This window comes from Toxorhynchites rutilus, chromosome 3 (genome assembly GCF_029784135.1).
Source record: "Toxorhynchites rutilus septentrionalis strain SRP chromosome 3, ASM2978413v1, whole genome shotgun sequence".
In the NCBI taxonomy this organism is placed as follows: Eukaryota; Metazoa; Arthropoda; class Insecta; order Diptera; family Culicidae; genus Toxorhynchites; species Toxorhynchites rutilus.
This window is the reverse complement of record NC_073746.1, coordinates 229,889,057-229,903,097: the sequence shown is the minus strand read 5'-3', so window position 1 is coordinate 229,903,097 and position 14,041 is coordinate 229,889,057. Positions and strand designations below refer to the sequence as shown.

At 38.3% G+C, this 14,041-nt stretch overlaps 1 protein-coding gene across 24 annotated transcripts in view; it reads right to left on the bottom strand.

The window, feature by feature from the left end:
* Positions 1–14,041, bottom strand: part of LOC129778219 (TLD domain-containing protein 2) — a 438,692-nt gene that overhangs the window by 11,764 nt on the left and 412,887 nt on the right. The window contains exon 1 of one of the 24 annotated variants that reach the window (XM_055784988.1): positions 5,466–5,761. The exons of 22 other annotated variants lie outside the window; for them this stretch is intronic. In XM_055784988.1, the coding sequence (XP_055640963.1) occupies positions 5,466–5,504 (39 nt within the window). In that variant the 5' untranslated portion in view covers positions 5,505–5,761. Of the gene's footprint in view, positions 1–5,147; positions 5,423–5,465; positions 5,762–14,041 lie in introns of those variants that run through there. One more of the 24 variants, XM_055784989.1, reaches the window with a different exon arrangement.

Here is a 14,041-nt window from a genome sequence, read left to right as displayed (position 1 = left end):
GTCTTAATGTTTTGTCACTTTTTTTTTTGCTTGAGCAGTGGTCCTAATATTTTGTCCGACACAGGATTATACAGGATACAGGATTCGATTTTATAGAGTGAAAAGAAATCCGAGACTGTATATAATCGAGTTCGTCCTGTTTTATAGACAGAAGATACAGGAATGCGTTGTTTCACCTGAAAATTCATTTCCACCTTCGAACAAAGATCAATTTCTTTAGCGCAAATATCGAATGGGCTAACAACGCTTATCATGATGTAATTGTAGAACTTGAACATTAAGTGCGAAAATACATTCCCATATGTATGTATTTTCGCACTTAATGTTCAAGTTCGATCATTTCATTTTCTTCAGAAGGAGTTTGTCTTGCGAAGGTGTCTCAGCCGTAGATCATGCCCTGTGCAAGTCCTTGACAAAAAGAGAGAGCAGAGCAGAATACCCACTATTTTGAATCTTGTCCGAGAACCAAATGCGAGCGATCGCAAACATCAAATAATCTTCATGCGTTTCTCGTCCGTGATCAGGATGTGATCCTCTCAGTATGTAGCACATAAACCACTCGCTCGGAAGGAACCGAGTTGACGTTATTTACACCAGATGATTCATTCCGAGATGTTCAATCAGCGACCGACGCAAGCCAGCCAAAAAGTTCTCATTGTTGGTCCCAATCGCGATCGATGCAATACGTCAAGGAACAAAGAATATTTTCCACGTTTTCCACAAATTAAGATTCAATATTACCCAATTCAACACTAACTTCGACCAGTTCTCGCTGGCTGCATTCATCCAGTTTCAAAGTGACTCTGACTCTGAAAAAACTCCAGAAAATATTTTTCATTCATTCATTCAGATTTTATAGTCATTTAATTCAACCGCCTCATTGATTCTCGGTCTGTCAGACCGTATGCGCAAGTATAGAAGTATAGGGTTAATGAAGTCTTGTTAATGTTTTTCTACAACCTAATTTGGGAAGTGAGACTTTTGAAGATCAACCATTTGATTTGAATTATAATTTATGCGCTGACTTGTATTCGTCCCCTTGTTCTTCTATTTGTTGTTAAGTGTTTTGATACATTGAAGCTCAGCAAGATAGTGGAAGACCAGGGAAATTATGTACGCAAAAAGAGTTCGTTCTTCTTCTCGTGCCTTCAACAACTAGGATTTACTGAGCCAACGGGATGCCACAAAAACAATTTTTTTCTATATTATAGTGACTTTCAACACACTTTTACTTCTATTTTTGGAAGAATGTCGGGAGTGAAAATTGAACTTCTGACGTTTAGCATGAGAGGTATGGATGGTACCACTACACCAGATCGCCACCAGATCCACATACTACAAAAAGTTCAACTGATTTATGATTTTAATTTTCTCAACAGTACATCTACAAAATATTGAAAAGAGTCACAATAATGTGCCGAAAGAACCAAAAGCCTCGGAATACACTGAGAAACAGCTTTTGACGCTGAAATCCCAATGCCACTGGTTGATAAAAAAATATTCCTGAAAATGTTTCGTTTAGGACGACGAATGTTACTTCCCTCTTCCGAAGATGCACATTGCCGGAAACGATCTGTACTATTCCATGGATAGTTCTACTGCATCTTCGAACATAAAATATAAATTTCATAAGAAAGTGATGCTGTACATTGCCATTCATGAGAGAGGTTTTAGCTTTTAGTTCATGTCGAAACTTGTTGCTATAAGAAATCATGTCGAGCGTTTAGTGCATTTGATGCAAGGGTGGGAATAATTTAAGAAGTGGGTGTTTTTTTCGCACTGAAATGCATATAAAATATCGAAAGAAACTAAATGGACGATAACTTCGTCGAATATGGTTCTTTTCATATACCGCACAAAAACAATCGCACAAAAAAACCGCACAAGAACAGAAAATCGCATAAAAGAGTCCGCACAAAACACAGGTTTTCCTATACGCAAAAAAACACAATCGTTCCAGAATACCTATTCAATCCCATTTGTACCCAGAAACCTTGATTGGTAGAATCAAAAGATGTGCTGACATGAAGACCGAACAACGCTCCTGTTCCGACATCAAACGGAAGCTTTGCCAAACAGCCGATTGAGGACCGTTCTCAAATGTTCACTATTTTTTATTCAACACTGGACAATGTATCTTTAATTTCAATGAATCAGATCTTCTTCAAGTACAGGATCTTTCAGTTTAAAACGCTCACGCAAAAAAATTGTATAGCTCCTTAACAAAAATTTTTTTTTTCGCTCCGTCGATGGTAACACTGCATTCCCCACTTCGGGACGATAATATTCGGCTACTAGTTCAGTCTAATCAGATGGTTTTTAGTGTCAAGATGTACACATTACAAGAACCTGTATGTTTAGTGACATCGTATTGTTCGAGCAACCGAAGCCCTCATAAAACTTTGTCCTCTTAGGGTAAGAATTTCAACATTTCTCGTCGTCAATTACTTCCTCTGGGGGTATGTGAAAGACCGTTGCTATGTCAATAAGCCACAAAATTTGGAGGAACTTAAAGAAGAAATAGCTCGGATTTCAATAGCATCGAAGTCGTAATGTTAGAGTTGAGTATGAAGAACGGTGAACAACGTTTAAAACGCGTTATCGAAATAAAGAGTGGTCACATCGAAAATGTCCTAAAATAAGCTTTATTCTCATTTTTTGAAAATAAAAATCGGTTCACTTTCGTAGAAGTCATTAAAATTTGTTGCGTGAGCGTTTAATCTGAAAGATCCTGTATGTTTATATGTTTGATATTCCAAAAATCTTGATTGCCACACGCTATCTATCATTCACAAAATTAAAAGCAATTTCGCATGAATTACAAAAAGTTTATGATAGCACAAGAAGAAGTTCGATTGTTTAGGGAGAACATTCTTAAAGAGAGCTGATTCAGATGACTCTTTCACTAACATGAGTTCGAGGAAGTACTGCATTTACTGCCTTTCCTTGCACCGAAATCACCGTGATGGTTGGGTATTCCAACATGACAACCCATCAGTTCACAAAAGCGGAAAGACCTTTGCATAGTTTGTTGAACTGTGGCATCCGATTCTGGACCACCCCGTTTATTCACCAGTTAAACCCCAATCAAGAACCTATGAGCAGTGATCGTACGAAGAATAGATGCAACTACAGACTCTATGAAAGTTTCAGCTCAAACGAGCAGCTACCTTTGTACGGTTGCTCATTGGCAAGTCAAAAAAAAATCGAGTGTTTCTAACGCTAGGACACGTAATGTAGATAGTTTAGCAATAACCCAAGCTATAATATCTCGCGAAATGAAAATTGTTGATAAATATCTGAACGTAAAATTAGTTCATTGAAGTTTGCGGTTCCTCAGGAGCAGACGAGCGGTTAATTCGTAGATCAAAGATCTCTCGGCAACGAAAAGCGAAGTAAACAAACATCATAACATCTATTGTACAGATATCGATTGCAGATTGAAGAAAACAAATGACAATTTTCATATCACACACTACAGTGTGGAATAAAAATATTTGACGTATATGCTATTTTATTGGGTGGAGCCTGCATTTATTTTGAAATCTCATAGATTTATTTTGATAATTCCAAGCATAACAAGAAGCATGTGTAGATTCAACCAGTGCTGACGATTGATGCCTTGGAAAACAACTTTCGCCACGTTATCACTGATATACATCCCTCATTGTTGAAAGAAGTGACCGAAAGACCATATACCATATATCGGAACTCACAAACAAAAGTGCAAAGAATTAGGTTTCATTGTTTCGATTAAAATTCGATACCTGTATGGAAAACAACCATGCACCAGAAAAGGCAAAACAAGACTTTTTTTCCTTGACAATATGTTCCATCACCAACGTATGGTGAACCAGTTTTACCTCAACACTCAACTGTGAAGATCTACCCTATGATCATCATAGATCAATAGATATCCAACTTGCTGACCAGCAACTTGATTCGAATGAAGGTATAAAAAAATATTCGTGGAAAAAGGGGGAAACTTCTACCATTTTCTACAATAACAAAAGTTGCTTCACTCTCAATGGTGTAACTCACGAACCAATCGACCGATTGCTGTCAAATTTTGACACGTATCCATTGAAAGAAGGTACTTTGTGATAGTCATGTAGATTTCTGCCAGAGGCTCCATCTAGACGGCAACCTTATGAACTTTTCAGCCGAGCTGTTATTTTGAATAAACCCTGATTTTATCATTTTCCTCCATTCTTCCGAATTTAATAAATATCTGTTTTTGTGCGATTCCTCATTTGTGCGACTCATTTCTTCTTAACATGTTCGTCGCCCAACGCGATCCGGGTGAGTTTCTTGCGGGACCCAACTCGTGGATAAATTATTGAATGGAGGTCAAACTTTGTATGTAAATAATTTTTACATGTTCATGTCATATAAGATGGGTTTCGTAAGAAATAGTAGTAAAAACCAGCCATAATGCAAAATAATAAAAGTATAGTATAAATATCACATATTAATGGTTTTCATTTATGATTATTCTACATAACCTACATTTATTTTTGGTGTATATTTAATTATGTTCCTTTTAAAAATCCTATTCAAATCGATTGGATTGGATTTGCAAAAAACAATCACATATATACTCAAATCACACGAAAACAGGTTTGCCTGCAGCTGTATGCTCTACTTGTACAACAGTCACCTGCGCTTGAAATTTTGTAAGGATTTAATTACGGTTGTAAACCCAATGATAACATATATTCAGATGCATCTACAGGAAACAATAATTCATCGATTGAAATGAATGTTTTACAATATCCAAAAGGTTTCGGATGCATGTGTGTTGTGGTAACTAGTGACTTATTTAGTAATGTCAATGAACTATTGGTATATCTGCTTATGCCTTTTATTATTCGACACGAAAAAGCGGGTGATTTGGGTAGATTATTCAATATGTTGTTCAATTCTTCCAAATGATTATTAAAGAGCATTGCGTTCGTATGTGAAACAGAGTGAAGGAATTCAAATAATCCCAATTTCATCTTCATGTAGATAACAACCAGAATTATCTGACCTACGAAACGACGTACGTGCAATTAAGTTGAAACTTAAACACCGACAGCGTAATCGTGCAATAGTGCGGAAGTGAATCACTTTTCGTTTGAAATATAAATTACGAGGCATTGTACCATTTTGTCTTCTGCAGCAGCCGTCACTACAATTACGATATCAAATAACAATCGCTCTGTAATTCTGTCCGATGTTTTCTACAATAGTCAATATCCCTCGTATTGTATTGTTTATGTTTGCTCTATTCTTTCGACGGCAGGCTATCAATTACCAACATACAATCCCGACGTGATTATAGTTCTAGTTCAACCAGAGGGAACCCAAAATGCACAGGGTTATTGTTTGTAGTTTTATTTCCTCAAATGGGCACACCAAATTAGAGAGTTACATTAGTGGAAGCTACAAAGCAATTTCTAAAGCTGAAATTCAATAGAAACCTTGCTGTCGAACGTGGGTGGCGTAATCAATTCGCACATTTCGAGCGTTTTCCAACTCGATTATATTTCCGGTGATTCACTCTTGGCTAGAGTAAAGATATGTTGATCTCTGGCGGCCACTTTTCAGCACATCTTTTTCTGTCCTTCGTTGAGTGTTCCGAGTGAATATCCAGTCACTAGTTGCACACTCTAGGACACGAGAAGTCCCTGAACTGAACACGACCTGGAAGTAACACGTTCGTTACTTGCACTCTCTGCAAAACTTTCAACTTCTCCTGGTGCAAGGTAATTCGGTTAATAGCACTAACGTAGCCACGTACACATCCACACACCACACCAGGAACACAACAGGTGAACCGGTTCAGCAGCAACGAAAACTAGTCGAAAATGCCACGCCGTTAGGATATATAATAATACTCGCAGTTATCGCACGATAGCACAAAAAAGTTGCGCTAGTGTCGAAAACGAAACAAGAGAAAAAAAAAAAGACTAATAAATCCACATGAAATTTCGTTTCACGGGGGTTATTATACGGGGATGCCAAACAATGCGCGCGATTTTCTACCACTTCCGCGCCGTTACAAGTCTCGCATTATACTAACGATTCGCTCCGATTCGCCGGAAGATTTTGTCTCTCGTGAATGATTTGCTGCACCACCACCGCCGCCGTCTGTTTGTGATGCTGTGTCTAGACGAGCATCGGAGCTAGGAGAGTTGCACTCACGCTATAGTTATTGTTTGTTGTTGTTTTTTTATTGCGGGCAGCCTCCAAAAAGGTAATCGCATGGGGGACAACAGAGAGCGTGTTTGGAATGAGAATCGATATACGCTCGGGAGCATATAGAGGGGTTTCGGTCCGAAAACTTCAATATGTAGAAGAATTACCTTAACGAACACAGGTGACAGTTGGCAGAGATCTAGTTTCCCAGTAACACGAAAAAGCGTGGTAATAAAATATGTAGATTACGAGCAATATTTGGGATACAGTTGAAAACATTGCCGAACGTGTGGATTTTGTTTCCAAGAAATAAGAATTGCGTGAGACTTGCATAATATTCTCGACACTGTTCTTCAAATTTCCGTTGATACTTCATGACGTATGGCTGAGGGTTCCATAACGGAAAACATTGCACCTTTTTATGAAATAACTAACTGTCCCAACCCAACCTAAAATAGATTTCTGATATGAATACATTCTAACATTCACATTTTCTTACTAAACAGGATCTTGGGTAAAATCCCAGAACTATTCATAGATTGAATCTATCAAAAAATAGATTTAGTATTCTCTAAATTTTCTAATACTTCTCCTAACAAAACTAGTCGTCATCAGTGTTGGAAAAAATCATCTTCGCTAAGATCAAATGCATAGATTTTCGGGCTTTTCGGGCATCGAAAACCTATATATTCCAAACGAAAATTAAAATGACAGATCCAAGCAACCATTGAATATGAGCAAATGAACTTTTGTCCTTCAATATGTTTTGATGTTTATTTTTTCCACCCAGTGTCATTTTCATCTTGATTATCGGAAACGTCAGAACTGAATTTCATTTCAGCCAAATGAATATCAGCTGTTGTTAACTTCTAACCTGAGGCTGCTGTGTGCGGTTGGGTTTTGCAGTTGCCGGATGCCGTAATCGGAAATACCTTATGAAATTCCCGATGTCGCAAATGACTTGACGGTAGCTAAAACCACTCGTTGTATCCATTCTGCATATGCCGTTGCTACCGTCTCGCCAAATAAAATTTATTTTGAACTTAAATTCACTGCCAGAACGAATATCGTTTCGGGTGTGATGAATATCAATTTGTTGCTTTTGATACCCAAAGTATAAATAACAGCGATGTTATGAACCCCACTCAATGTCGCATTCATTCATTATAGCAAATTTGCTCATGCAACAGCGATATGAACAAAATTAACTCGTTTGTTATTGTCATCAATATAATGAGGGCAGTGTGTTTCAAGCTGAAAAAAAGTCATTTACACTGGAACAAAATCATATTCGTTTCTCGTGAATATTTGTTGATATTCTAAGACACTGGTCGTCATAATATAAAATTATTACAATACAGATACAATTCGTTCAAGATTCTTCAATCATTAGCAAAACGCATGTTTTTCATTACATCAAATACAGGGTTTTCCAACTTTAAATTCCGAAAGTAAATTGAAATAAAACACACTTAGAATTCGAATTTCGATGAAACTTTTATTTCAAATTAAAGTTTGGTTTATGCCATTATGTGTGAAATACAACAGGGCTTCCTCGCACACCTTGATCCGGAACAGGTAATTTTCGATGACTTTTCGGCACATATGGGGCGGTATCTCGGTCATAACTTCACATATGTTGTCTTTCAAATGTTCAAGAGTTTGCGGAGAGTTGGCATAGACACGGTCTTTCGCATAACCCCACAAAAAAAGTCTAGCGGGTTCAAATCGCATGATCTGGACGGCCTATTGACATCACCAAAACGCGAAATTATGTGTCCCTCAAATTTCCTTCGCAATATGGCCATGTTCGATCGTGTTGTGTGGCACGTGGCGCCGTCCTGCTGAAACCACATGTCATCCGTATCCATATCTTTAATTTGTGGCAAAAAAAATCGGTTAACATGCGGCCATAGCGCTCACCATTCACAGTTACCGTCTCGCCGTCCTCATTTTCAAAGAAATACGGCCCGATGACTCCACCAGACCATAATGCGCTCCAAACAGTGACTTTCGGCGGATGCAATGCCCTCTCAACAATCACGTGTGGATTTTCAGAGCCCCATATACGGAAATGTTGGGTGTTCACATAGCCACCGAACTCGAAATGTGCCTCATCGCTGAAGAAAATTCATCAGCATTTTGCTGCTGTTGTTCGTTCACCCAATCGACGTATGCCCGACGCATTCCATGGTCACCAGGCTCTAATTTTTATACCAGTTGGACTTTATATGGATGTAGGTGCAAGTCCAAATGCAAAATTCGCCACAATGATGTGTTTGACAAGCCCAATTGCTGAGCACGCCGTGGAATCGAAACATTCGAGTCATCCTCCACACTGGCAGCAACAGCAGCAATATTTTCGGCCGAACGCACATTACGATGATGCACAGGTTTCACAATATCCGCTACGGATCCAGTTTGTTCGAATTTACGCACTACATTAGCGATTGTGTGCTCTGTAGGCCGTCCATGACGACCAAAATCCGTCCGTAATGCTCGAAAAACACTTGCCGGGTTTTCATCATTTTTATAGTATAATTTAACAAAATTAACACGTTGTGCGATGCTAAAACGATCCATATTGTAAAATGGCAGACATTCAACTAACGATATGACGCTTTGGTTGACAGCTATGTCAAACGGTTGTCAGCGCAGGGCTGTATACTTTCGGAAGCCCGAAATGGAAAACCCTGTATATACTTGATACGGAAAAGTAAATTTTCATTTTCGAAATTTTTAATTTTGCGACTTGGTCCCCTCTGACTTAACACCGACCGTATGACAATTTAATGTAATTTGTTTCTATATTAAAGAGATTTTCAGCCGAAGGCTGGTTCATCTCTGCATATTAAATGCAATTGTAGAACATACGAAAAACATACGAATTTTTCCGAATTTTCAAAAAAAACCCCGATTTTTTCGCTGTAACATTGATTTATGAACAAAGACGAAAACAACAAAATAAAGACGGCTCAAATCGGACGATCCCTTCTTCGAGATTTGCGCTTAGCAACACATTTGGCGATCCATTTCTATTTAGATGGATTATTTAGATAAAATCATTATCAGGCACAATTTTCCTTCAAGATCTTACCCCATCTGCAAAGAATGTGAAAGAGTGAACCTTCTACATATTTGATACGTTTGAGTTAATTTTAATATATGATTTTTGTTGTTTTAAAAGCGTTTTTACTCCATCTGGAAAATCATTACCATTTTCCTTAATACATGCTGTAATATCATGATAATGCATTGCGTTTTGGTAAAGGCTGTGTCGGCGTTGCTCATGAATGTCTCCCGTCTTACGTCGCTTTTATTGATTGTGTCGTAGGTATCGTTAATTGTGTCGTAGGCGGCCGGATATTCGGCTCTTTATTTGCGAATACGAAACTGGGAGAAATCGCATCGGTGCATGAAGCTAATAAAATATTACATTTTTAAGGGAGTAATAAACACACCTTCACATAAAAATAATGAACTATGATTAAATTTTCCGTATAGAATGAATATTCCTTAATAGAGTATCAAGTTTTGTGCAAAGAATATTGAACACATTTTTTGTCAGGGATTTTCTGTTATGATGAAATTTTTATGAATATATCCAAAAAAAACCATCATAATAAAATATACTCATTCTACGAATTCAAAAAAGCTAAGAACATCAATCAAATATTTTCATTCAAGATTAAAAAAACATGGAACTCACTTCAGGGATCATAATATAAGAGAGGGTACACTTACTTACAACATAAATCAAATTAAACGGCACCTTTTGGGACCGTTTCAACGAAGTGGCAAATGAAAATGATAGTCATCGTCGTGTTCAGGAAAAAAAATCCCATAGCTAAAGAAATCGACTGCTATGCGAAAACATTTCGAATGGATCGCAATCACCTTCACTACGTTTGGTAGTCATCAAACTCTGAGCAGCAAGGTCTGCTAGAGTTCATCTTTCAGCTCCTTTCAGTAGTGTATACAAAGAAAGACGGAGCAAAGCGTAATCGGTCATTTAAAAAAATTATAATAAAAGTAATAGTGTTAATGAATTAATGTTATAAGCTAATATTAATTTGTTATCGAAAAATACGATTTATTTTGTGTTAATGAGAAATTATTGATTTTTGTCTAATATCCGGTATCCGGCCGGATAGCTAATATTGGCCGGATAGGCCGGATTCCGGATAGTTACCGAATATTCGTTCAACAGGGTGTGAATTAATATGTTTAGTTCAGTCTTCCATGTTTCACAAAAAACACTGCGTCCAGAATAAACATGTCCACGCTGCTGTTCACAGTTTTGTGTTTGAGTACAAACATGATTTTTTCGTACCTATGTTAGAAAATGTGACATGTTTGTATTCGTGGTATGTTTGGACATACGATGTTTAATCCCAATGTTTCACATGATGTTCGAACATGAAAAAAAAAATAAATTGAATTATTCAGCAGTGACATGTTAGGCGTGACGCTAACCACTCGACCACGGGAGCAACAATTTTGGCTGGATCTTTGAATACAAATGGCCAATACTGCTTGTTCGCGACGATCGCGACCCGAGCTATAGAACGAGCGGAGAAGAGAAGAAGAAAGGATGATGCAATCGCATGCACACATAGCATATGTAGTGCAGTGTAAGTGTAGCTTTTAGTTTTTTCCTTCATTCAGTTTGTGATAACATCGAGAAATTAATGGTGTGTTTTAGCCGCTGAAATTTCTCTGTTGGTTCTGCTGTGTGCCGCTGAAGGTTGCATCTAAAACTAATTTTTGGGTATTTATTTTTTTGGTCAGCATTTGTACGACGTCGCTCGCTATGCAGTCGGCTCCCCAGACTTTAATTGCCAACATGCACGCAAAAAAAATAGAAAGCTTCTTTCTATTCAGAGAATGTTTTCTTTGAACGAAACCAAGGATTATTTAATCAGACTTGCAAAATGTGCATGAACGATCTATAAACTTTTACTTAGTCGCGGCAATACATACACACACTCTTTACAGATACACGGGCCGAAGGTTGTGCAGTCCACTGATGATTCAACAAGAGCCAAAGGTTGTACCGCTCATGACAACTCTACACGAGCTGATGATTGCGCCGGCTAGTGATCATTCTATCCTGGATTCCTCGAGTCGAAAAAGACGCACCACGCTAGATATGGGGTGCAGACTAGGGGGTCGTTGCTGATTAACGGTCAGCTGCATCCCAATAGGAAGTATCCCATGTCGGACACACGTACAGAGTACTGAAGACTGCAACATCCCAATTATGAGAACACTTGTAATACTAACCTCGAGCCAACCGCGAGTAATCGGTTACATATTACTAACATAAATAGTTGTAAGCAAACATTGTCAAAATATTGAACTCCCGGCCCCGTTAAGCTGACGCCATATGAGCCTTAATAAAAATATATATTTTGGTGCATGAACTTATAGCCTCTTAGTTCGTGCAATTTTTGAAATGCAAACTAAATTTCAAGTTCGTTTCTGTGAAAAAGTATTCTACGAAGAAATGTTTTGGGATGAATAATTTCATTCCGTGTATGAAAAGAAACGAAACGAAAGCAATGAATACTGCGACATCGGGTGATATGTTTGTACATGATGTTCTTGAATTATAAACATCGTGTTTGTCTTCACATGTTAATGTTTGTGTATCATTGTTCGTGTTTGGGATAGACATTCAACACTAGCGAGAATCATGTTCGAATTCAAACAAAACCATGGAATTTTCACATCGCGTGGACATGTGTAAGTGTTTTTCGGAAGACTGGTTTAGTTTAGTAATAAATAATATCGTTTTGACGTGTTGAAAATATGTTTCCTTGCCATGACAAAAAATAGGAACAAAAATAATGTTCAAAAAAAGGTGTTTTTATGCAATTTAATAAGCGATTCGATTAGAGCCTATAACGAAAAAAACCTTCTTCTTGAATGGCGTTAACGTTCCCTGTGGAACTTTTGCCGTCTCAACGTATGCATTAACTAGCGTCATTTATTAATACTTAGTTGAGATTTCTTAAGTCAAATAACACGCCTTGAATGTATTCCGAGGGGCAAGCTCTAGAATACGCGTGACCACAGTGCTAGTCGAAGGAAATTTCTTTGACGAAAAATTCCCCGACCAGAACGGGAATCGAACCCGAACATCCGGCATGATAATGTGTGACGCTAACCACTCGGCCACGGATGCACCAACGAAAAAAACCTACAGATGATTATTGAACGTGTCATATGAAGAAGTTTTCAAATTTAATTATATAATACTTTCAAAAATTGCACTTTGTTTTTATAAGTACGTTTGCCCAATTTCACTCCCGGATGACGGATTTTTTTTTAACAAAACCTTTTAACAAAACGAGGAAATGCTTTTTAATTTTGGAAGGATAAATAGAAGATATGATTAAATAGAACAGTGAACAAATGAATCTTATCTTCGTTCAATAACAAATCTGAACATCTGAATGATTTTGTTATGCATAATAATCCGTTAGCACGTAAACTACAGAAAAAAAATAACGAAATTTCGCTGGGAAGCTTAAAAGTGTCTAAGATTTTCTTCGGAATCGAACGATATTTCGAGAAACAAGTTTCAAGAAAAGTTCGCATCTCGAACATAATATGCACATCTTAACCTCCGGGTAGTTATTACGTCCATACAATGTTTTCAATCAACTGCATCAATTGCAGTCGTCGCCGAAAGCTCCCCGCGGCTGCACATGTGATTAACCCCAAGTTCCTGCAATCGAGCTTCGCGGATCTCGCGGACACACAAAAGCAATCTCCCTTTGGAGAACAATGTCGGAGATCACCCCACTTTACACAAAACAGAGCATTCATCACTGACGACGACGCGCGTGGGAAAACTCGGCGGTAACGGCGAACAGTGGTGACGTGCGTCTCCCGCGTACGCGAGATTCTGATCAGCCCCGCGTCACTCGGATGGGCGCATTGCATGAACTCCACCTCGCCAGATGTGATTTGCAATGATTCAATTATTAATACCCTCTCTTTAGTGGGTACCTGAGAAGATTCATCAACAAAATCGCTATTCGAACCGATCCGGGTGTATATTGTATGATAATTAGGTCTGTGAAATGGATAGAAGTATCGATACGCAACGGAGAAGACGCCACATCTGGAGACCCGGACAAGGAAATGTGACTAACGAAGCTAAATATTTCCTACGGGTCGAATGCGTTCATCAATTAGCCTTAAATCGCCACACATTACAATAATTCGCAATGAATCAATTGGAACACTACAAACAACGTAATAATCAATCGCTCACGATAGAACAACTAATTGATATTACTGCACTTTAAACGACATATGCTGAACAACAGAATATAGCAATTACTAGTGTGGGTTTGGGTTCATTGAAGGTTAATTATTCTGGATTCGAGTGAAACACCAAACATGGCTATGTGCGAGCGTATTTCAGCCCAAATAAAGTTCGTGAATTCACATTCTCTGCATAGTATTAATTTTCTGTCGTGTGTTTAAGGGTGTGAACATAACGACAACAGCGGAAAAACTCTTCCTAGATTCCTGCAGCTGCATTCTCCAGTTTTGATAAATGTTCATCAACTGACCGTTAGGACAATGTAATTAATTAGCGATAATTACACACTGCGCTCGAGTGCTAGCTCTATTTTTCTGGCGGTATGTATCGACTCAGTCAGATGTATTAGCAATGTGTGCAAATCCCCTCCGGCAAACAATGTTAATAACAGTGATTCCAGCAGTGGCTTTGCGCTTTGCTCGTAAGCGACGAACTTGAACCAACGGTTCGAAGCGTTCGCTTTCATCGCTATGCGCCGCGGTTCCATCAAACGGGTATGACGGCGCTTTTCGACTA